The 26,217-nt window shown below is 41.3% G+C and overlaps 1 protein-coding gene across 1 annotated transcript in view; it reads right to left on the minus strand.

Annotated features, from left to right (window-relative positions):
* nek11 (NIMA related kinase 11) overlaps positions 1-26,217 on the minus strand; it is a 254,128-nt gene that overhangs the window by 147,644 nt on the left and 80,267 nt on the right. The window contains exon 3 of the mRNA XM_033048704.1: positions 11,575-11,740. Within this exon, the coding sequence (XP_032904595.1) occupies positions 11,575-11,740 (166 nt within the window). The remainder of the gene's footprint in view (positions 1-11,574; positions 11,741-26,217) is intronic.

The following is a 26,217-nucleotide window of genomic DNA, read 5'->3' on the forward strand; positions in this document are numbered from 1 at the left end:
CATCATCAGATTTCAGAAGTGTGCATTATCCTAGGTAGTTGCAGGATTTGTAGCGATGGAGAAAGTAAGGGTAAAAACAGCTTTTGTCATTATGGGAAAAGCAACTTCTGAAATATTATATTACTGAATATACTGCACTGAAAAAATATTAAATGTATTTCCAGCTACAGATTTGTAGCTGGAAATATATTTAATATATTGTGCAATTTAAGACATAATTTGTACCCACAGAATATTGTTCACTAATATGTCAGAGGAGAAACATTTGGCATAGTCAGTGGAAATGCAAAGCAATGAGTAATTTATTTTTAACTAACTCTTCCCAAAACAAGAGTATAAAGCATTTTATTTCATATCCAGCATTTCAAAGCTCGTACCACATACCAGATTTCAAAGATATTCCCTGTTCCTTTGCAGAGTTCAAGTCAGTTTAATAAATTTGCCTTATGCTCGGAAAGGATATTTTTGTGAATTCGCTAATTCTCACTGTGCAATGATAGCAAATGGCAGTCACATATATTACACATGAGCATCTACTCATAAGTAGGTAGGTAAAAATGCTGGAGAAATTCTGAAGAAGGGTCTCGACCCGAAACATCACCTATTCCTTCGCTCCATAGATGCTGCCTCACCCGCTGAGTTTCTCCAGTATTTTTATCTACCTTCCATTTTTTCAGCATCTGCAGTTCCTTCTTAAACATCTTACCCAGAAGCAGGATTAGTGCAGAAATATATTTCAAAGTACAATTAGACGGGCAGTAATATGCCAACATGATACAAGATGTCTGTATAGTTCAAATGCCAGCCATCTGTATTACTAATACTGTAATTACCTCACATTCATGAATGAGGCAATTCACAGCTATAATTATGAGCTAAATTGAAAGGTCAGCATGCCAAAGGAGGATATTTTACTCTGTGAAAGTAAACTCATAGGACATGGAATTAATCAGACCACCTCTGCCTTCACAAGTATTCAGACCCCACTGTGAAGAATTTGTAGTGTGGTTAAAATAAGGGCAGTGAAGATTAATTTCATTTGATTAACTTCCAACCAAGACAGAGTACAGATGTAATGATTACAAGATCACCAGTATCACCAATTCTTTTTAATGCCATGTGACCAAGTGGAGGAGCCACTGTGAGAGACAGAAGGTAGATAATAAATGAGCTTCTGAAATGAAGTACATCTACATCTTTACAATCAGGTAAAAACCATAAATATTTTTTAGAATTGCTGACCACACAAAACTTCAGTGGCATGAGAATATAAATGAATTGGATAAAAATGTAGGTTAGCAAGTTTTGCACAAAAATCAGTAGATTTGGAGAGGGCAAAGAAGATTGTCAAAGGATCCACCAGGACATGGATCGTTTGGAAATATGGGAGATAAATGGCAGATGGAGTTTAATCCTGACAAATAGTAGGTTTTGTACTTTGGGAGGTCAAATGCAAGGATAAAGCATATATCCTTGCATTTGGGAGCATTAATGCACAAAGTAACCTTGGTCCAGTTGCAGCTTTGATTAGGATATTTGGGGTATTGTGTGTATTTCTGGTTGCTGCATTACACGAAGGAGACCATGTGGGTCCTTGATGATAGGGTTTTTTCTCCAAATATAAATGTTATCTAGAATAAATATATACAAAGCAAGAACAATGTAAAAACTCTTCTGACCTCCTCAGGGGCTACACTTACATTCATTAGAGTTATCTTTGGTAGTGTTCACAAAACTGTCATTGTACCAGGCACCTTGACATCATGTAGCCCCCCTGAGTGATGTCCCTTCCCTTGTTTAAGGGGCACCTCCACAATACTCTGTCTCACAATATGCAGCAGCGAAAGGATCCCAGACTGTGGTCCTCCCCCACAGTGTCTTGGCGTTGGCTGCACCAAGCTTCAGTGCGTCCCTCAGCACGTACTGCTGCAGTCTGGAGTCAGAAATATTCCCTGACGGATATGTCACTCTGCTGGGAAATCAACAAGTTTTGTGTAGACTGAAGAGCGCCTTTCAGAGTTGAAAGAATAGCAGCACTTGATGGCCATCTCTGAATGTGTTCCTGAGAACAGTCCGAAAATCAGAGAGTCCCCTGTTGCAGAGCTGTTTGGGATAAACCGTGACAAGGATCCTTGCATCATTCACCAGACACTCTGCGATGAGGTGGGCAACCGTGTTTTCTCTGTAGCAGCCATTCTGAGGGCAGTTGGATGCCATTTTGCAGCAGCAACTCATGCAGATCCCTTCTATGACGGGGAGCTGGACCGGGCAGAGTCCACAACTTTGTGATCTCCTTTGTTCTTGGGCATTTGAGTTGCCGAACCAGGCCATAATGCAACCAGTCAATATGCTCTCTACTCTACACCTGTAGAAGTTCAAGAGAATATTTGTCGACATTCCAAATCTTCTCAATCTTTTAAGAAAGTAGAGGCATTGATGGTAATTCTTTATGATTGCATTAATGTGCTGGGTCCAGGACCGATATTCAGAGATACACACACCCAAGAACTTGAACTTGGTAACTCTCTCCACCACTGACCCGTCAATGAAGACGGGCTCAAGGAAACTCGATCTTTCATGCTAAATATCTGACTAAAAACTTCCACAGTACAGTTTTTAGCCAGATATTTAGTATGAAAATATTGATCATGGATAGACAATTACACAAAATATAGATAATTTAGATGTTCTTATGATATGATTGTGCAAAACATAATGATTTTGATTATCTTGAGAATTGATGTTTGTGGATTTAGAACACATGTCTGTATAATACGGCCCTTGCCTGCTGCAGTGTTATATACCAACAGAGTAAAATTTATGGGAATTAAACATTCAATTCCTTTGATTTGGCATAGAAATTCATGGCCGTGAGATTTAAAAATCATGTTATATTGTGAATTCTTGTGTGAATGGGTCAGTTTGTTATTTGGATACTGGCTATTAAAAAAAATATTTTTAGCCTTTTCTTAAGCATGGGATATATGTTTAGATATAGTAATTGAATTTATATGAATTTGATGACACTGATGAATATAAATTTTTTGTTGGGTATTTATTAATTTTTTTCATGTTTAACTTGTGTTAGGCATTTTGTTGAACAAAATTATTTATTTTAAAATTATTTTTTTCTAAAACTGCAAATAAATACTTGTTTCTATTTAATGCTGTTCGGTGGGTTTTTTCTTTACATTTTTCAGATGCCTCCGAAGAAGAAATGCAAAATTATCAATCGAATTGCCCAGCCTGGCATAGCTAGAGCTCGCCTTGAAGTGAATTTCTCTGTCATGCCCAAATCTAAGAGGGATCTTAAAAATGAACATATCTTGTACTTGTATACCTCGTTTGGAAAAAGTCAGTCTGAATGGGAAAGTAGTGGACAGCAAAGCATGTCATGCATGGTTTGAAGAGCAAAAACTTGTAGTTTACAATGCCAAAATTGAAAAGTAGAGGAAAAACAAGGTGTACAGAGTTGCTTATTGGTTGCAGTCTGAGGTTTATGATGATGCTACTGATTATGATATGCCAGTGTACTAGCTAGCAGCTGATGTTCTTCATGAAGACTTGGTCTTTTGCTAGAAATTGTAATTTCTTTACCTGTTACGGACTTACAGCATATAATACAATAATATTAGTTATGAACTTGAGAATATCACATTTTTGAATTTTCAAGGCAGTCTGGGTGTTTATTACTATTTCCGTCACATCGGAATTTTGTAATTTTTTAGGTAATTAACTAATTATACACTTTAATTTCAGGTCATCCAGTTCAAGGATGTACAATTTCAGGATGTATCATATTTGTTTCAGAATGCTTCAATCTATAATAACTGAAACTTTCATTCAGTTATTTTTAATAAAGTTATGGGCTTTTATGTCAATTGACTGTCCTCGATGTTTTTTATGTTAAGTTAATGTAAAAGCAATAGGGAACAAGATGCTAATTTCCAAGTATGAAAATGACCATAACGTTTTAAATACTGAAGATATGGAAGTGAATTAGGTATCAAATTAAAGTTCTTTTTAAGCTTTATCTGATGGGATAAATTACAGGATTGATTTTTTAAATCTCAAAATTTTGTAACATCCCTATATATAGAACCAAACAGACACCATAATTTGCAACCACAACTACATTTTAGAAAAAGTTTCTGGTTCTTAAGGACATTTGGGACATACTGAAGTTCAAAGCTACATCTTTACCTTTCCTCTCCCTTGAAATCAAATCCTAGTAAATAACCGAATCAGATTGTTTAAATAGCATCAGATATTAGCTACTTGAAGAGAATCAGCTGAGTTTCCTAAAATGCAGGTCACGTCTGACTCGCTCGACTGAATTATCTGAAGTGTCCACTAAGCACAGTTCTGACATCTGACAAGATTCCTCACAAGAGGTTAATAGTAAACCTCAGAAGGCAAAATTGAAGGGAACCTTCAACAGGGGCCAGTAACAGGTTGACAGGTAGAGGATGCGAGTAGCATAATGAATTCATTTTCAGATTTGCAGAATGTGGCAGATGGCACTCCTCAGCTTCGCACCATACACAATTGCAGAATTTAATATCCTGGTTTGCAGATGCCACTCAATGAGGAAGAACAGAGAGGTGGATTGCTGAAGCTGAAAATGAGCACCTGGAGTCCAATTTTAATTTTAGTTAATCTACAGTGCACTCTAAGGGTTAAATGACAAGGAGGGATCACCGAGGTACAATTTTATAATAAGAACCAAGCATTTCAGGATTGCAATATGAAACATTGTTGCATGCAATAATGGTAGAATTATGAGACCCCCCCTTTCACAAACAACAATCAATGTTTTGTGAATTTTAAATTCAAGATTAATAGACATAAGGCGTATTAACGAGTACAAGAGTAAAAGTGACTGAATGTTGTAGATAATTCCTGATCTCATTGATCGTTCAATTTGCACTATGCAGCACCTTTCACTTGGCAAAACAATTGAAGCTTGCAAGATCCAAGTCAAGGCATTGATTGATTATCCACCTATCCCACTGATCCAAAGATCAGCAATAAAGGATAAGTACACAGATAAATGGTATTGTTAAGACTGGTTCATTGGGAACAATTCTTGTCTCAGAACGTTGTGTATTTGGGTACCAGTCCGGAGCATAATTAAAACAGCATTGCATGGTCAGAGATGCTGCCTTTTACATCAATATTAGTTCTCATCTGCATTTTAAATTGCAAGCATAGCTTCAAAGTGAGGAGGAATGACAGCCACTGTTAGTCGATATTTATCCTTCAATCAAAATCAAATTGACCATCTGGTTCATCATGTTGCAGTTGTGGGAGCTGCTGTGACCAAGTTGATTAGCATGTTTTTCCACACCAGTGACAACAATTGTTGGCTGTAAAGCACTTTGTGCTGCCATGGCCACAGTGAAAGGTCTGCATAAAAAGTATTAATTTCTTAAATTATAAGAAAGAAAAATCTTGGACTCTATTATTTACATTTTGTGATGTTCCATTTCCTTAATTCAAGTAACTTCAATTCCACTTACTTCCATTCTCCAGTGAGGCCAAGAAAATGGATCAGTTAGAACAAATTAAGCAGTCGCTATAAAGCGTAGAAAGAAACTGTAGATGCTAGTTTAATCCAAAGATTGGCACAAAAAGCTGGAGTAACTCAGCGGGACAGGCAGCATCTCTGGACAGAAGGAAAGGGTGATGTTTCGGGTCGAGACCCTTCTTCAGAACAAAGGGAAACGAGAATATATACGATGATGTGGAAAGATAAAGAACAATGAATGAAAGATATGCAAAAAAGTAACAACGATAAAGGAAATAGGCCATTGTTAGCTTTTTGTTGGGTGAAAACGAGAAGCTGGTGCGACTTGGGTGGGGGAGGGATAATAATAATAATAATAATTTTTATTTGCGGGCGCCTTTCAAAGTCTCAAGGACACCTTACAGAAATTAACAAGAGTAAAAAAAACATATAGTCGGAGTAAAATAAATAATAAGGACATCACCAATACACAAATTAAAGACAGATTTCGCTCCAAAGACAAAAAATCAAAAACACAATGTGAAGAGAGAGCAGCAGCAGCTAAACCGCGTCAGCGTACACTCTCCCTTCCGACAGCCATCTTGGACACAAACCAAGACATTCACTTACACACAAAAAATCATCCCCCCACAATGGTTACCACTGTGGGGGAAGGCACAATGTCCAGTCCCCATCCCCAGTTCTCCCAAAGTCAGGCCTATTGAGGCCTCCGCTATTGCCTCTATGGAGGCCCGATGTTCCTGGCCGTTCTGGTCGGGTGCTGTTGCCCCGGCGTCGGGATAGTCCTTTCAGCGGCTGGGCCACCTGGAACAGCCGCTTCCTAACTGGATACCGCGGCTTCCGAAGCCGACAAGGCCGCGCCGGTTTGGAGCTCCCAGGCTCCCGATGTTAAAGTTGGCGCCGCCCGCTCCGCTCCGCAGACCCGCAGCCCGGAGGTGTTGATCTCGGCGGTCACAGCTCACCAGAGCTCCAGCGCGTCGATCCAGCGCGGCGACCCAGGCAAGGCATCGCCCGCTCTGCTCCGCGATAGCGCTCCAGCGCTGCGCCGCCACCGAAGCTGAAGGTGCTGGGTGGTCCCCGCCAGGAAACGGCGCTCCAACGCTGGTAGGCCACGAGGACGGGTCGACGGGGCAGCCCGGAGAAAAAGCTGCCTCACCGACCAGGTAGGGACCTAGAAATATTGTTATCCCCTACCCCCCACATTAAAAAGTCTAACTCTCCGACAAGCAAAGCACAGGACTCACTAAAACTACAAAAGAAAAAGTGAATTAAATGGACGGCTGCTAGTTAGCAGCCGTTCCCCAAGATGGCTCCTCCTCCTCCGAGAGATAGAGAGAGAGGGAAGGCAGAGGTTACTAGAAGTTAGAGAAATCAATATTGAATGGCGGCGCTGGCTCGAAGGGCTGAATGGCCTACTCCTACACCTATTGTCTATAATATTCATACCACCGGGCTGTAAGCTCATTATAAAGTGATTGGTATGAATATATTTAAGCCGATTCACATTAACATTTCTTCTTCATTGAGCAACAGATAATCTTCAATGATGCATTACACATAATATACATCAATCTTCCCCCAAATAAAGAATTCATTTCCATAGAAAGATACAAAAAGGTGGATTAATTCAGCTAGTCAGGCAGCATTTCTGGAGAACATGGCTAGGTGATGTTTTGGGTCGCAAACCATCATCATGTAGGTCCCTTGCAGTCAGAAACAGGCGAATTGATCATGGGGAACAAGGACATGGCAGACCAATTGAATAACTACTTTGGTTCTGTCTTCACTAAGGAAGACATAAATAATCTGCCGGAAATAGCAAGGGACCGGGGGTTAAATGAGATGGAGTAACAGAGTGAAATCCAGGTTAGCCGGGAAGTGGCGTTAGGTAAATTGAATGGATTAAAGGTCGATAAATCCCCAGGGCCAGATAAATTGCATCCCAGAGTACTTAAGGAAGTAGCCGCAGAAATAGTGGATGCATGAGTGATAATTTTTCAAAACTCTTTAGATTCTGGAGTAGTTCCTGAGGACTGGAGGGTAGCTAATGTAACCCCACTTTTTAAAAAGGGAGCGAGAGAGAAAACGGGGAATTACAGACTAGTTAGTCTAACATCGGTGGTGGGGAAAATTCTGGAGTCAGTTATTAAAGATGGGATAGCAGCATATTTGGAAAGTGGTAAATTCATTGGACAAAGTCAGCATGGATTTGTGAAGTTCTAGTTAATTCTAGTTAAATGTAGTGTTGTTTTTTTTTAATACTGGTTTTAAATGTGTATATGTGGGGGGCGGGGTGGGGGGAGGGGGAAACCGTTTAAAATATCTTCCCTGTCCGGGAGACCCGACCTTTTCCCTGTCGGGTCTCCGTTGTCGTTGGGGCCTAGCACCGTGTAGCGGCCTCCAGCCTGAACGACCCGGGGGCTCGGGAGATTGCGGAGTTGCGGACTACTCACCATCATGGGGCTGGCCGGCCTCGGAGCGTGGGGAGTGGTGGTGACTCGCTGCTGCGACTTGACTCCTGGGTCTTGGCGGCTCCAGCAACGCAGCCGCAGGTCCGGTGAACTGGGACATCGGGAGCTCGCGGGTCCGGGGGGAGAGACCGCTTCCCGGAGCTCCCGCAACGCGACTTCTCCAGCCCGTGTCGCGGGGTTGGAATGACCCGGAGCTGGGACGTACATCGCCCGGCACGGCTTCATGGCCGTGGGACATTACAGCGCCCGCCGGGGGCTCCAACATTGTAACTTTTAGACCGGGAGCGGGGCCGTAAATCGCCCGGCACGGCCTAAAATGGCCGTGGGACTTATCATCGCCCGCCTGGGGCTTGGACATCGGGAGAGACATGGAGAACAGGGGAGAGAAAAGACTTTGCCTTCCATCACAGTGGGTTCACTGTGATGGATGTTTGTGTGAATTAAATTGTGTGTATGTCTGTAGGAAATTGTCTTTGTTTGTATGGCTGTGGAAACGGAATTTCGTTTGAGCCTCACTGAGGCTCAAATGACAATAAATCGTATTGTATTGTATTGTATTGTATTGTATTGTATTGTATTGTATTGTATTGTATTGTATTGTATTGTATGGATTTGTGAAAGGTAAATCATGTCTGACGAATCTTATAGAATTTTTCGAGGATGTAACTAGTAGAGTGGATAAGGGAGAACCAGTGGATGTGTTATATCTGGACTTTCAGAAGGCTTTCGACAAGGTCCCACATAAGAGATTAGTATACAAACTTAAAGCACACGGTATTGGGGATTCAGTATTGATGTGGACAGAGAACTGGCTGGCAGACAGGAAGCAAAGGGTAGGAGTAAACGGGTCCTTTTCAGAATGCAGGCAGTGACTAGTGGGGTACCGCAAGGCTCAGTGCTGGGACCCCAGCTATTTACAATATATATTAATGATCTGGATGAGGGAATTGAATGCAACATTTCCAAGTTTGCGGATGACACGAAGCTGGGGGGCAGTGTTAGCTGTGAGAAGGATGCTAGGAGGCTGCAAGGTGACTTGGATAGGTTGGGTGAGTGGGCAAATGCATGGCAGATGCAGTATAATGTGGATAAATGTGAGGTTATCCACTTTGTTGGCAAAAACAGGAAAGTAGACTATTATCTGAATGGTGGCCGATTAGGAAAAGGGGAGATGCAACGAGACCTGGGTGTCATGATACACCAATCATTGAAAGTAGGAAGGCAGGTGCAGCAGGCAGTGAAGAAAGCAAATGGTATGTTAGCATTCATAGCAAAAGGATTTGAGTATAAGAGCAGGGAGGTTCTACTGCAGTTGTACAGGGTCTTGGTGAGACCACACCTGGTGTTTTGCGTACAGTTTTGGTCTCCTAATCTGAGGAAAGACATTCTTGCCATAGAGGGAGTACAGAGAAGGTTCACCAGACTGATTCCTGGGATGTCAGGACTTTCATATGAAGAAAGACTGGATAGACTCGGCTTGTACACGCTAGAATTCAGATGATTGCGGGGGGATCTTATAGAAACTTACAAAATTCTTAAGGGATTGGACAGGCTAGATGCAGGAAGATTATTCCTGATGTTGGGGAAGTCCAGAACTAGGGGTCACAGTTTAAGGATAAGAGGGAAGTCTTTTAGGACCGAGATGAGAAAATAATTTTTTACACAGAGAGTGGTGAATCTGTGAATTCTCTGCCACAGAAGGTCGTTGAGGCCAGTTCATTGGCTATATTTAAGAGGGAGTTAGATGTGGCCCTTGTGGCTAAAGGGATCAGGGGGTATGGAGAGAAGGCAGGGATGGGATACTGAGTTGGATGATCAGCCATGATCATATCGAATGTTCAATTTCTGATCCTATTGCACATTGAGTTGTGGGTGAAAGCCCCCCATAAAATAGACAAAGGACAAGATTTTAGTTGGAGGATGAACCTGTAGCATGTGGAATTGAGGAGCAGACTCGGAGGGCTGAATGGTCTAAGCTCGCTTCTATTTCTTATACTCTTGGAAGAGTGCAGTCAGCCAGTAACATTGCTGAGGAATGAATAACATCTGCAGAATATACTGCATCTATTCTCTTTGTCTTCTGATGAGCTATTATATTTCTATACCATAGGACAAAATTTCATATGAATTTTTAATATTTTTTTCATTTCACACTAGCTCTGCAGTTTTCAATTACTACACAAAAGTATGCAATTCTCATAGTAAATAAATGGATAAGGTGCAAATGCAACAATATCTGTTTTGCCCTAAGTGAAAATAACGCAGGGAGTCAAGGAATGCAATTTTCTCACCATGTAATGAAAAAGTATTGCTCTTTGTCGGAATTGATCTACATCAGGAATCTTTTTTATGGCACTGTAGAATGTCCATGTTAAAAACTTCTTGCTATGGCCAAACATGTACCACATTGCAGTGATGGTCAGAAGCTACAATATTTTTATCAACAGACATCAATGAATTGACAATAATCAGAAGCTGTAAAGTTTGAATTAGAGGAGCTGAATTAACTGTAGATTATTCGGTGCCTGCACCAAAATATATTTCCTTTACTCGTGCTGAACTTATGTGATTTACGTGCACTGTTATCGTTGCATTCAGAATTGCTGAATTCTGATTTACTTCCTCCACATGGCCCTTAGCCAATCCTATCTAGGTTGTTTTGAAGTGGACATTATTTGTAGTATTAGATCAACCTGTGCTGTTATTGTTGGAGTCATTCCTTCATTCCTTCTCAGATCCATCACAACATTCCTCAAATGAGGGTCATTCTTTCCCTCAATTTAAAAAAATCTAACACCAACATAACCTTTCTTAAATAAAAGGATAATATAGAACATCAATTAATTCAATTAAGATGCAAATGTATTCACTTTGAATCATATTTGGTTAATACATTTTGTGGGAACAACGTCTATCATATATCATCAAAGCCCAACATTTTCAAATGATTGGGTGATGGCAATCATGGAGCAAGGAAGTATTAAGGTAATAATAGTATAATCTCAAATATGGTGCAAGAATCTTGAAAACTAAGAATTTAAATTGTGCTTAAACATGCTATGAATCCTTCATATAATTTCTGTGTACTAAGCACTGCTTGAATACAAGAAAATCGCTTACCCTATCTGGATTAAACAAGTGGTGATTCCTACGCAAAATCCCACATCATTACAGCACATTTTTAAACAATTACTTCCTGAGCTATCATATCTCATGACTAAAATAAAAGTGATACAGTAAATGCATCACATGCTCTCAACAAATGTATCAAATGTTCTCAACAATTTTCTAAATTCTAATTCTTTCTGAGGACTGAGCTACCAGTCCATTGCAGTGCATGAGAAATCGTAGCATGAGACTGGGTGCATCCATTCGCTGCAATTCAAAATATCATAAAAACATAGAAAACATTTGATCTAGTCCAAACACCGCAATGTTTAAGTCAACAACATATAACCATACAAACTAACAGTGGGAATGTGCCACTTTAAATTAACCAGTGTTTTGTCACATAAACCTAAACAAATTGAAAACATTGCAAATCTTCTGTCTGGTGGTTCAATAATTGCTCACCTCACAGTATTCTGTAATGATGCAGAAACTATAGTGTTCTACGAAGCTGGAGTAGAATTTAACAATTGCTGGATGATCAAGCTTCGAAAGCAGCTGTGCTTCCAAATTAGCCTGTACAGTCTCATTTGGTTCCAGGTCTCCAACAGATATCTCCTTTAAGACTTTCCTACAAAGAAGCAATTGAAGAAAGGAATACAAATTATTGTTGGTAAAGTGATGTGCTGGGTGAAATTGATCAACATGAAAATGAGGGAATTGATCAAAGGTGGACAGGTATTAAGATCTAATTAATGAATTAACTTTTAATGAATTTCCACACTGTCCATTTGTAGCCAAAAGTAATGCAACAGCAACATTACCACTGAGTAATCAATGATACACTAGAGCATTTACAAAATGTTCAGAAAGCTTTGGGGTAGGCCAGACAATCAGTTTCCGTGATGTTGTTTGAAGGAAACATATTAGCCAGGACCCTGGGGATAACCTCTGGGTTTTTTTTCAAGTTACACCATGGGATTTGTAACAACCACAGAAGACAGTAGACAAGGCCCCTTCAATGGGACAACACCGTCAACAGTGCAGCTGTGCATGACGTTGTCATTCTGGATTCCTATCCTACTGTGTCCGAGAGTTCAATTGCAATCCTAATCTGCTGGCTCATAAGGTATAAGTCCTTTTACAGTTAAATGCTTTTAAGAGCCTCAAAGACAAGGTTTCCAAGTTTCCGAATCAGCCCATCAAATTAATCACATTGTCACCAATCTTCATTTAAAATGCACCTTTGAAAGAAGCACATGATTTACTAGCGAATTATGGTGAAAAAGGAGCTCTCAGAAAGTTGTCATCCATGATTTGATTGAAAAGATAATAATGAAAGAAGAGGGAGGCAAGGGATATACACACATGCTGAGAAATATAAATTTGGACAATGAGGGTGAGTGTCAATGCAGGTCTGCGGGAACACAGATAACAAGCGAACAGGACTTGGCACTGGTTAGAAATCAAATATAGAAATTTGGATAAGCTCAGGGTGATGAGAACCCGAAGGTGATGATGGCAAGAACAAGGGTTCCAGGAAGCAATATTTATGGATGGTACTGAGGAAAGACCAAGCTACTTCAACACAGCAGAGAAGTAGCCAAACTGGGAATATGGACATTTAGATAATACTGTGCTCCTCAACAACTATCCAGAAAGGAAAAAAGAAGCAAGGAATTTTAAATGATTCTGTACAGAAATCATAACAGGAAACACATTGATGTCCGAAAAGACACTGCAAGGGAATTGACAGAAGCAGCGATTGCACAGGAAGTAGAGGTGAGGTCAAGGGTCAACCATGGGTCAACATTGAATTGAGAAGTAAATCCTATTTCTTATATTTTTATTAAACAAAATGTAATATCACCTACACGTAAATGAAAATAGCTGCAGATATCATTGTAGGGCAAACTTGCCTCCATCAATTGGGGTGAGACGTATAAAAGACAAGAAGTCATATTGCAGCTTTATAAAAAGTTGGATGGGCCACATTTGGAGTATTGTGTGCAGTGCTGTTCGCTGCATTATTGAAAGGATGTGGAGACATTGGAGATCGTGCAGAAAATTTTACCAGGATGCTGGGGAATTTGCTACAAGGAGAGGTTGGACAAACTTGGATTGTTTTCCCTGGAGCGTCAGAGATCACGGGGAAACCCGAAAAAATTTATAAAATTAGCATAGATAGGTTAGATCAAAGATCCTAAAGCAGAGCAAGATAGTCCACTCCTGCTAAATCCAATAGGCTGACGTGTAGTATGCAACGGAGCGGAATGTTGGCCATTTCTTCGGCCATTTCAGTAAACTCGACCTGACTTCAGTTATGTCTCTCGCAGCGTTACGGGGGAACAGTTTATGTGCCTTTAAATGTTTTTTTTAATTTTCTTTTTAAACGGCACATACCTTGTACAGGGAGGAACTGCAGATGCTGGTTTAAACACTGGTTTAAACCGAAGACAGGCACAAAAGGCTGGAGTAAATCAGCGGATCAGGCAACATCTCTGGAGAGGATTAGGTGATATTTCGGGTCGACTTTTTCGATAGCTGCCATGAGGGGAGAAGCGCCGGCACCAAGAGTGAGCGAACGCGTGGACAGATGGACGAAAGCAACGATCATAGAGAGGCATAGGTGGATATTTCGGGTCGAGACCCTTCTTCAGACTGTCAGTCAAGGGAAAGGGAAAGGGGAGATATAGGCATATCTTCCATTCATTTGTCCTTAGCACCGTCTATATCTCTTGCTCCTCTTTTCCCTGACTCAGTCTGAAGAAGGGCTTCGACCTGAATAGTCACCTACAAAGATCTTTGGTCACCTATTCCACTCTATGATCGTTGCTTTCGTCCGTCTGTTCCCTCAGACTCCGCCATACAAACACACACACACACACAGCATGTCCGGCAGATCAGTGCGGGCCAAGACCAGGAGCAGCTTTGAGGAGCAGGGCAAAGGATGACATCAAATGGATCATGGCAGCTATTGAAAAAGTACGTAAATGGTAAGGGGGACATTTAAAAAACCCCCAAAGGAAATAGATGTTTAACAAAAAAAGGGGGCCTGTGATCACTCCGTCCGTGTCGGAGGGAAGGGGGAAGGGGGAGGATGGTTTGAGTTCCTCTTTCCCCTGACTAAGTCTGAGCAGGGGTCTCGACCCGAAATGTCACCTATTCCTTTTGTCAAGAAATGCCGCCCGACCCGCTGCATTTTGTGTCTATCCTTTAATCTCTCAGCCTGATATAGCAGAATCTCCTTGAATTAGCTTGACGCCATGATGGAAGCCGGTTACGGAAATGGCGCTGAAAATTACCCATGACCCTACTACGGCTTTTTAGCAGAGTGGACCATCTTGCTCGCTATAAGATCTTTGGGTTGGATAGTCAGTATTTTTACCAGGGTGAAAATGCCAAATACTAAAGGGATAGCTTTAAGGAGAGAAGGTGATTTAAGTTTAAAGATGATTTACAATACGTGTTTTTTTTACACACACAGGGACTGGTGGGTGCAAGGGGAAGTGGAAACAGATATAATTGCTATGCATCCTCATGTTCAATAAATAGTTGATTTAAAAAAAAATATTGTTGATCCAACATACACGATAGCAAATTCCTCTTAGTAAATCAGAGATATTATAATCTTCGACCTCTAGCGAGCCCTTATAGATCTCAAATGTTTCACAGCTAATGGTGCATCTAGCAATCCACTTTATATCTTGCAACAGTAACCAGGCTAAAAAAAAGGCCGGAATACATTGGTGGGAGTTTTCTTTCAGCTCCCAAACAGTAGCCATAATGTAGGGATTGACAGAAATTAGGAAATTAGAGCATATAATATGGTGATACAATTATCATGGGGGTTTCATTCTGCATGTACGATAGACAACCCAAATTAGCAAAACTGAAGAAACTAAATTCATGAAATCTATAAGAAATCATTTTCTACATCAATATATTGAGGAACTAATGTGGAAAGGGGCTATTTTAGTGCTAATAAAACACAATGAAAAACAGACAATCAATAATCTCACGATTAAGGAGGATTTAAGGAAAGGTTATTATCATCATATCATATCATATACTTATTAAAACTCTGATCTTGTACGTGTGTATATGTGTGTATATATGTGTGTGTGTGTGTGTGTGTGTGTGTGTGTATATGTGGTTGTCTTTACATCTTCGCAAAAACACTACGCGGTAACGATTGCATTTTTGTACATATTCTGATTGACATTTTTCCCCTCCAGGCAGAGAACACCTTCATTGAACATGTTATGCTTTATTTCTCGACTTACTCTCGACTCATTACTGATTAAAAGTCTAAAAAATCATAAGACTTTGAAATTACAATGACCAGCTTCAACTGATGATGTCACAATGGCTCAGCTAGCAGTGATCAACTTCAATCAAGATTTCATCCTATATTTCACGTTATTCATGATTAAAGCTTTAAAAATGCCAACTTTCATAAGATTTTTACTGTTAAGATCATTCCTGCCAGCTTCCAACACACTTCGATACAAAGTTGCAAGACAGAAACACTCTGAAATTTTCACCTCAATGGGATTTTTCAACAGGAGGGGAAGGGCCAATTGGTATTGCAGTTGGAACTGATGCGGCAGGCAGGGAAAGTGCAATTAAAAAAATGTTTTAAGTCCACTGCTGAGGTAGGCAGGGGAGTGCTGGAATCTTACGTTCGGGAATGGGTTAAGTTGCATTGGGGGAACGGCTGAGGGGTGGAATATTGTGTTGGGAGACCACACCGTTGGAGGAGCAGACATATTCTGATTCACATTTTTCATTAAAATCATTACTGCCAGCTTCCAACACACTTCGATAAAATGTTGCGATACAGTAACACTGAATTTTTCGCCTCACAGGAGGGGGAGAGCGAATTGCTATTGCAACACGCAGGGGAAGTGCAATTGCAATTTATTTTAAAGCCCACTGCTGAGGGAGGCAGGGGAGTGCTGGAATCTCACGTTTGGGAACAGCTTGAGTTGTAGGACCACGCCTCCCATGTGGGTTACGGGTAGGGAACGGGTGCATTGGGGGAGCAGACCAGCTTCAACTGATGACATCATAGTGGCTCGGCAAGCAGTTATCAGCTTCACTGAAGATTTCATCCTATATTTCACGTTATTCACTATGAAAGCTTTATAAATGCCGACTTTCACAAGATTTTTACATATCCTGATTAACATTTTTCCCCTCTAGGCAGATATAACCTTCACTGAAAATGTTATGCTTTATTTCTCGACTTATTTCTGATTAAAGTTTTTAAAAAATCAAAAGACTTTGAATTTAAAACGACCAGCTTCAACTGATGACATCACAATGGCTCGGCTACCAGTGATTAGCTTCAATGAAGTTTTCATCATATATTTGACGTTATTCACGATTAAAGCTTTAAATATGACAACTTTCACAAATTTTTTACATATTCCGATTCACATTTTTCACCTCTAGGTAGACATCTTCACTGAAAATGTTATGCTTTATTTCTCAAATTATTACGGATTAAAATTGAAAAAAATCAAAACAATGCCTCGGCTAGCAGTGATCAGCTTCACTTACGTTCGGGAACGGCTTGAGTTGGAGGACCACGCCTCCCGTGGGGGCCATGGGTAGGGAACGGGTGTGTTGGTGGAGCACACCCAACAGGTCTGCACTTGGTCTTGTGATTGATAAAATTTTGTATTAAGATTAAAAACGATTAAATGCAACCTGAACCCATGGTCTTAAATAAGCAATGGCTAACACTGAAACATTTGTGAAACATGTATCACACATATCGATACGGACAGTAGGTGCAGGAGTAGGCCATTCGGCCCTTTGAGCCAGCATCGCCTTTCAATATGACCATGGCCTATCATCCACAATCAGTACCCCGTTCCTGCCTTCTCCCCTTATCCCTTGATTCCGCTAGCCCTAAGAGCTCTATCAAACTCTCTTTTGAATGCATCCAGTGAATCGGCCTCCACTGTCTTCGGAGGCAGGGAATTGCACAAATTCACAACTCTCTGTGTGAAAACGTTTTTCCTCATCTCAGTTCTAAATGGCTTACCCCTTATTCTTAAACTGTGGGCCCTGGTTCTGGACTCCCCCAACATCTGGAACATGTTTCCTGCATCTAGCGTGTTCAATCCCTTAATAATTTTATGTTTCTATAAGATTCCCTCTCATCTTCCAGTGAATACAAGCCCAGTCTTTTCAATCTTTCCTCAAATGACAGTCCCGCCATCCCAGGGATCAATCTCGTGAACCAACTTTCAGTGACCGGTGTACAAGGACACCCAGGTCTAGCTGTACCTCCCCCTTACCTAACCTGACCCCATTGAGATAATAATCTGCCCCCTTGTTTTTGCCACCAAAGTGGATAACCTCACATTTATCTATATTATACTGCATCTGCCACGTCCGCCCACACACTCAACCTGTCCAGGTCACCCTGCAACCTCCTAACATCCTCTTCACAGTTCACACTACCACCCAGCTTTGTGTCATCTGTAAACTTTCTAGTATTGCTCCAAATTCCCTCGTCCAAATCATTAATATATATGGTAAACAGTTGCGGCTCCAACACCGAGCCTTGCGGCACTCCACTCGACACTGCCTGCCATTCTGAAAAGGACCCGTTCACTCCTACACTTTGCTTCCTGTCTGCCAACCAATTTTCTATCCACGTCAACACCCTACCCTCAATACCATGTGCTCTAAATGTGCACTACCTCTTAATGGTTCCTTTACCTTGTTCCCTTATCAAATCCGGTTCATTACACAGCACAAAATCCAGAATTGCCTTCTCCCTGGTAGGCTCCAGTACAAACTGCTCTAAAAATCCACCTCGGAGGCACTCCACAAACTCCCTTTCTTGGGGTCCAGTACCAAACCGATTTTTCCAGTCTACCTGCATGTTGAAATCTCCCATAACCACTGTACCTTTGTTACATGCCAATTTTAAATCCCGATTCGACTTGCACTCTATCTCCAGGCTACTGTTTGGGGGCTGTAGATAACTCCGATTAGGGTTTTTTAACCCTTACAATTTCTCAGTTCTATCCACAATTACTCTACATCTTCTGATTCTATGTCACCCTTCACAAGGGACTGAATTTCATTCCTTACCAACGGAGCCACCCCACCCCCCTCTGATCACCTGTCTTTTCAATAGGACGTATACCCCTGATGTCTTCATTTCCCAGCTCTGATCCTCTTGCAGCCATGTCTCTTTAATTCCCACAGCATCATACTTACCAATTTCTAACCAAGCCTCTTTATTTCTTATACTTTGTGCATTCATATACATCGCTTTTAAATAGTTTTTCACCTCCCCTCTCACACCAGTTCCTATTTCACCTGACCTTACTCTCTTATCCCTTCTTGAACCTTCCGTCTCATGAATTCGGGTGTCTTTTGTAACTTTTCCTGTACTCTCTTCCCCTTTAACTCCATCCTTATACTCCCAATTTGTCAACTCCTCCCCCCCCCCCCTTCCCCTCCCGCTATTTAGTTTATTCACAAAATGACAGCAATATTGAAGAGATATTTTGTATCAATATTCATGGAATAGTGATGAACTAGTGAACAACGAGCCAAAAGAAATTAGTATTGGAAATACATTTTACTCTGGAAAGGTGACAAGACTGAAAGCCAATAAATCCCCAGAATCTGATAAACCTCCTCCCAAAGGTGGCAATAGAGATAACACTGGTTGTCATCATCCAAGATCCTATAGATCCAGAAAGAATCCTAACGTTTCGAAAATGGCAAATATAATCACTCTACTTAAGAAAGAATGCAATGAGAAACAGATTTATAGACCAGTTAACCTGGTAGAGCCAGGAAAGTACTATCATCTATTATTAAACTAATTGGTAGCAGGGGATATAAAATAACAATAAGATTGGCTGGAGTAAAAAGATTTATGACAGGAAAATTATGTTTGACAAATCTGTTAGAGCTTTTTACGGCAGTCACTTAGAAAATTCTGGAACATGTATATTGTTTGTTTTGACTTTCAGAAAGCCTTTGATAAAGTGCTATATCAGAGGTCATTAAACAAAATTAGCGCACGAGATTGAGGTTATCTCTATACTGCAATTTGATTAATTGGCGGGAAACAGAGCAAGAATAAACAGATCATATTCAGGTGGGAATGCCACACATTTAAAGGTTTCAAAGGTATTTTATTGTCACATCTATCACTTAAGGCACAGTGATATGCGAATTACCATAGGACCATACGAAAAAAAAACAACAAGGCAAATAACTACATAAAAGTTAACATAAACATCCACCACTGCGGATTTCCCACATTCCTCACTGTGATGGAAGGCAAAAAAGTCCAATCTTCCTCTTTATTCTCCCGCAGTCGGGGCAGTCGAACCATCCGCAGTCGGGGCCATCGAAGCTCCCACGTCGTGGCGATCGAAGCTCTTGTGGCTTGGAGTTCCCCGAAATCGGCCTCTAACCAGAGACCACGAGCTCCGCGACATTAAAGTCCGCAAGCACCCACGATGGAGCACCCGGTCAATCACCTCCAAAGGCTGCCAACTCCTTGATGTTAAGTCGCAGTGCGGACGGAGATACGATACGGAAAAAAAAATTGCATCTCCGTCGAAGTAAGAGATTAGAAAAAGTTTCCCCTATCCTCCCCCCCACCCCCACATAAAATAAGCTAAAGAACACTAAAACATACATTTAACACACACTATTTAAACACAAAGAAGGAAGAGACAGACAGACTGTTGGCGAGGCAGCCATTGCTGGCGCCACCCGGTGTTCAGGAGGGGTGATGTAGGATTTGTGTTTGGCCCCTGGCTCCCAGCTGATCACAGTCCATCTTAATGATTTGGATGAAAGGGCCAATTGAAATATTTCCAAGGTTGTAGATGATATTAAAGCTGGATGAAAGGGAAGTTGGTAAAGAGGATGCAGATGGGTTTTAAAGGGAGGATACAGACTGACTCGGACTAGATGGAAAAATAAGTGGAAAATATGTCTTCCACCTTGGTTGATAAAAGAGGTGGAGTACTGACAGTCAGAGTTTAAATGGCAGGGAGACTGAAAATGTTTGTGTTCACTAGGCTTTGAGTTTGATTGTGAACAAATCAATGCAAATTAATGTACAGGTAGAGAATGGAAAATTGTATGTTGGTCTTTATTGCGCAAATTGTATGTTGGTCTTTATTTAGAGACCAATGAAGTCTTAATACCATAATATAGGGTCCAGGTGAGATACAACCTGGACTATTATGTATATGCCCAGTATCCCAACCTGAAGAAGGATATCCTGTCATACAGGGGTGCGATCAAAGTTCACATATTTCATTCCTTGAATGGGGAGAGGGATTTCAGTTTAGTTTATTTATTATTGTCACATGCCAGAGAGCTACAAAGTGAAAACAGGCCCTTCGGCCTAACTTGCTCACACCAGCCAACGTGTCCCAGCTACACTAGTCCCACCTGCCTGCATTTGGACCATATCCCACCAAATCTATCCTATCCGTGTACCTGTCTAACTGTTTCTTAAACGTTGGGATGGTCCCAGCCTCAACTGCCTCCTCTGGCAGCTTGTTCCATTCACCCACCTGTCTTTGTGTGAAAAAGTTACCCCTCAGGTTCCTTTTAAATCATTTCCCCTTCACCTTAAGCCTATGTCCTCTGGTCCTCGATTCACCTACTCTGGGCAAGAGACTGTGCATCTAAGCGATCTATTCCGCTCATGATTTTATACACCTCTATAAGATCTCCCCTCATCCTCCTGCACTCCAAGAAATAGAGTGCTAGCCTACTCAACCTCTCCCTGTAGCTCAGACCCTCTAGTCCTGGCAAAATACTTGTAAATCTTCTATGTACCCTTTCCAGCTTGCCAACATCTTTCCTATAACCACGTCCAAAACTGAACACCAAACTGTAAATGAACAGTAAAAAACATGGCCTCCTATATGCTCAGACAGATGAAGACCAATGTGCCAAAAGCCTTTTTGATCACCCTTTATACCTGTGAATCCACCTTCATGGAACCATGCACCTGCACTCCTGGATCATTCTGCTCTACAACACTCCCCAGAACCCTATCATTCACTGTGTAGGCCCTGCCCATGTTAGACTTCCCTAAATGCGAAACCTCATTTCTCTGTATTAAACTCAATCAACCATTTCTCAGACCACATGGCCACTCGATCAAGATCCTGCTGCAGTTTTTCACCACCATCTTCACTATTTGCAAAATCACCCACTTTTGTACCATCTGCAAACTAGCTAATCTTGCTAATCTTGCCGTGTATATTCTCATCCAAATTGTTGATATAGATGACAATCAGAAACGGGCCCAGCACAGAACCCTGAGGCACACCACTAGTCACAGGCCTCCAGTCCGAGAGGCAATCTTCCACCATCACCGTCTGCTTCCTTCTATGAAGTCAATTTTCTATCCATTCAGCTATCTCTCCTTGGATACCATCTGATCTAACCTTCCAGAACAACCTAACATGCGAAACCTTGTCAAATGCTTTGCTGAACTCCATATATACATCTACAGCTCTGCCCTCATCGACCTTTTTGCTCATGTGTTCAAAAAATGCAGATTTGTAAGACACGACAAAACCATGCTGACTATCTTGTCAGCCCTTGTTCGTCTAAATGCCTGTACATAATACTCTCTACTAACTTTCCAACTACTTTTCAAGCTCACTGGCCTATAGTTCCCAGCAATTTTCCTGCAGCCCTTCTTGCAAAGAGGCACAAGATTTGCCACATTCCAGTCTTCTGGAACCTCTCCTGTATTTAAAGACGACTTATAAATTTCAGCCAGGGCCCCCGCAATTTCCTCTCTAGTTTCCCACAATGTCCTCAGATATATTTGATCCAGCCCTGGAGATTTGTCTACCTTCAAACATAATATTACCTTCAGCACCGCTTCGACTGTAACACTGACTGCTCTCAAGACACTTCCATTGACTGCCCCAAGTTCCACCATCCTCCTGTCTTTCTCCGCGGTAAATACAGAGGAGAAATACTCATTGAGGACCTTGCCCATCTCCTGTGGCTCCACACAGAGGTGACCGCTTTGATTCCTGAGAGGTCCCACTCTCTCTCGAGTTAACCTATTCCCTCTTATGTATTTATAAAATCTCTTGGGATTGTCCTTAATCCTATCTCCAAGAGCTATCTCCTGGCCCCTTTTTGCCCTTCTGATTTCCTTTTTTAGTTTACTCCTCAGTTCCTGAAACTCCTCCAGGAATACACGTGATCCCAGCTGCCTATACCTGTCCCATGTGTCTTGACCAATGACTCAATTTCCCTTGTCAGCCAAGCTTCCTTTTGTTTGCCTGTCTTGCCCTTCACTCTAACAGGGACATGCTTATCCTGGTCTTTTGTCAGCACCCTTTTAAAAACATCCCACTTCTTTCCCCTCAAATTACCTGCTCCAGTCAACTTGAACAAGACTTTCATTCATACTCTCATAGAAACATAGAAACATAGAAAATAGGTGCAGGAGTAGGCCATTCGGCCCTTTGAGCCTGCACCGCCATTCAATATGATCATGGCTGATCATCCAACTCAGTATCCTGTACCTGCCTTCTCTCCATACCCCCTGACCCCTTGAGCCACAAGGGCAACATCTAAATCCCTCTTAAATATAGCCAATGAACTGGCCTCAACTACCTTCTGTGGCAGAGAATTCCAGAGATTCACCACTCTCTGTGAAAAATGTTTTTCTCATCTCGGTCCTAAAAGATTTCCCCCTTATCCTTAAACTGTGACCCCTTGTTCTGGACACCCCAACATTGGGAACAATCTTCCTGCATCTAGCCTGTCCAACCTCTTAAGAATTTTGTACGTTTCTATTGTACGTTTCTCAATCTTCTAAATTCTAGCGAGTACAAGCCGAGTCTATCCAGTCTTTCTTCATATGAAAGTCCTGATATCCTAGGAATCAGTCTGGTGAACCTTCTCTGTACTCCCTCTATGGCAAGAATGTCTTTCCTCAGATTAGGAGACCAAAACTGTACACAATGCTCCAGGTGTGGTCTCACCAAGACCCTGTACAACTGCAGTAGAACCTCCCTGCTCCTATACCCAAATCCTTTTGCTATGAATGCTAACATACCATTCGCTTTCTTCACTGCCTGCTGCACCTGCATGCCTACTTTCAATGACTGGTGTACCATGACACCCAGGTCTCGTTGCATCTCCCCTTTTCCTAATCAGCCACCATTCAGATAACAGTCTACTTTCCTGTCTCAAAGTTGGCCTTACCTCAGTTAAACATTTTTACACCTGGATCCTCTCTGCCCCTATCCATAACTATCTCAAACCGAAAAGGCTGGTCCCAAAAGGCTGGTCCCAAAAGGCTCCTCCACACACAGTTCATTCACTTGCCCAACCCAATTTCCCAATACTAGATCCAGTGTTGCCCTCTCGAGTGTGGGAGCCTCTACATATTGCTGGAGATAACTCTCCTGAACACTTTTGAGAAATTACACCCCATCAAATGCCTTTACACTATGATTTTCCCAGTCAATATTTGGAAAGTAAAAATCCCCTAGTACAACAACCATATTTGACCTGCAGCTGTCTGCAATCTCTTGGCATATTTGTCCTTCTAATTCCTGTTGGCTATTTGTGGGTCTGTTGTACACCCCCCAACAAGGTGATCATCCCTTTTTTGTTCCTCAGTTCCACCCATCTATCCTCACTAGATGAACTGTCCGTAATGTCACCCCTGACCACTGCCATGACATCTTCCTTAACCAGTAATGCAACCGCCCCCCCCCCATCTGTTTAACCTTCACCCCCATTTCTCCTATACCCGAGAACATTGAGCTGCCAGACCTACCCCTCTCCTCCTCCCCCCCCCCCCCCCCCCGCCCCCCCCCAAACTGAGGTGTACTGAGGTACAGTGAAATGTTTGTTGCACGCTAACCAGTCAAAGAAAAAACTACACATGATTACAATGACGCCTTCTACAATATACAGATAAATGATAATGAGAAGAAATTAAAAAGACTTGGTCTACCCTGTTGAGTGTAAAAGAATGAGAGGCTAAATTCTCATTATAACAGACACAATTCTTACAGGGTTTGACAGGATAGATGCAGTTATGTTTTTTCCTAGGCAGAAGAGTCGAGAACCCAGAATCATAGACTCATCATTAGAGGTCAGCTATACAGGATCAAGATGAATACAAAATGTCTTCACTTAGACACAAGTGAACTGTGGGATTCGTTCACCAAAGTGGGCTGTGGAAGCTCGATACTAAACATAATAATGACAGACCTCAATTGATTTTTAGATTTTCTGGGCATCGAGGGATATGGACTTAGTGCAGGAAGGTGGCACCAAGGTAAAATATCAGACACGAGGGAACCTTTCCTATTTTTCATGCTCCTGCTTCAGTGTTTGAGAACCAAAATCAATTGCAGGTGCTGTTAAACTAATATTACAAACAGGAAATGCTGTAAATACTTTGCAGTTTATAGCACCTGTGGAGAGAGAAACAGAATTAATATTTCAATTTGAAATTCCTTTAAACTCTGTGTTTCTGCATCTGTGTTTTTTATGTAGATGCCCAGTTGTGACTTTCAGCAATTGTTTTTATCGATTCATCACTGCTGATGCTTATTTTTATAAGAAATAGATTGTATGTTACTTTTGTCCCCACAATCTCCGAATATTATCTCGGGTTAGCAATATAAAGGTTATCAGTAATGTTGTTATGGTAACGTGTCCAGCAAGTCATTGCCCTGGTTATATTGAGAAGGTTTCACGACTCAGTCAGAGAAAGGCATCACTGATTATCAAAGTTTACACTTTCTATAGAGAGAAGGTTCTTGTTTTTAAAGTAAAAACATGCATTGCATCAGGTAAAGAAAGGTTTATAATTATAGATGTTTTTGTATTTGTATGTTTATTCATGCCACTGAAAAAACAGCCATTGTTTGATATTTATAAAAGCACTATGACCAGAGACTATGCAGCAATAAAACATGGCCCATTTGTTGGGTTAAAGCACGAGGGCCAGGCCATGAGAATCGCAGATTTCCATCTTCAAAGGTAAGGCATCAGTGAATCAGATGGATTTTTAAACAATAACCTAATAGTTTCACCTTCATCACTACAGCCTTTCATTTCAGGTTCATTTAAATTACTTAAATTTAAAATAACTCAGCAGTATACAAATCAAATCATATCTCTGGGTCAGCAGAAACGATCTCCAGATTCTAGCCCAGTGACTATTACTACTAACTCCCTCAAACATGATGCGTGGTGCGCAATATACAATGAAGTCTGGCAGCTTTTCCAATGCAGATATAATTTTAGACAAACAGTGAAGGTGGTGGGGTAGAAATAACCAGTGGGCTCTGTGAAGCTATAAAAAAAAGTCCCCTGGAGTAGGAATGGTTTGCATGGATCGGTCGTGTTTTGTACTTTTAATTTGGCTTCTGTGGAAGAGAAGAGCAAATAGTTACTACTATTGCAAGAAATGAAAGATAAATTGCTATGGCTCATTAAAGTATTCCTGGACTATCAAATACAGACAATCAGAAAAGTTATTGAATTTCATTTCAGGGATTTGATAAATTAGGCATGGACTTGGCATTGATGATTTTAGAATAGATGGAAATGGTGATTAAATAGCATTTTGAAAATGTTAAAAAAATTTATTTGAACAGTCGTTCCGATTAAAAAATTATTAATATATAATGTAACATTGACTGAAAAACACAGAATAGACAATAGGTGCAGGAGTAGGCCATTTGGCCCTTCGAGCCAGCAACACCATTCAATGTGATCATGGCTGATCATCCACAAACAGTACACCGTTCCTGCCTTCTCCCCATATCCCCTGACTCTACTATTTCAAGAGAAGACTCAAAGCCCTGTCCCACGGTATGAGTTCATTCCAAGAGCTCTCCCGAGTTTAAAAAAAATCAAACTCGTGGTAGGCACGGAGAATGAACGTAGCGGGTCCGTCTCTTAGTGGCTCGTAACGCTAACGGCAGGTAAGCACGGGATGACTCGTGAAGATTTTTCAACATGTTGAAAAATGTCCATGAGAGCCCCGAGTACCGACGAACGGCCATTACCGTAAATCTCCGAGTTCGA

The sequence above is a fragment of the Amblyraja radiata genome, chromosome 2 (assembly GCF_010909765.2).
Source record: "Amblyraja radiata isolate CabotCenter1 chromosome 2, sAmbRad1.1.pri, whole genome shotgun sequence".
NCBI lineage: Eukaryota > Metazoa > Chordata > Chondrichthyes > Rajiformes > Rajidae > Amblyraja > Amblyraja radiata.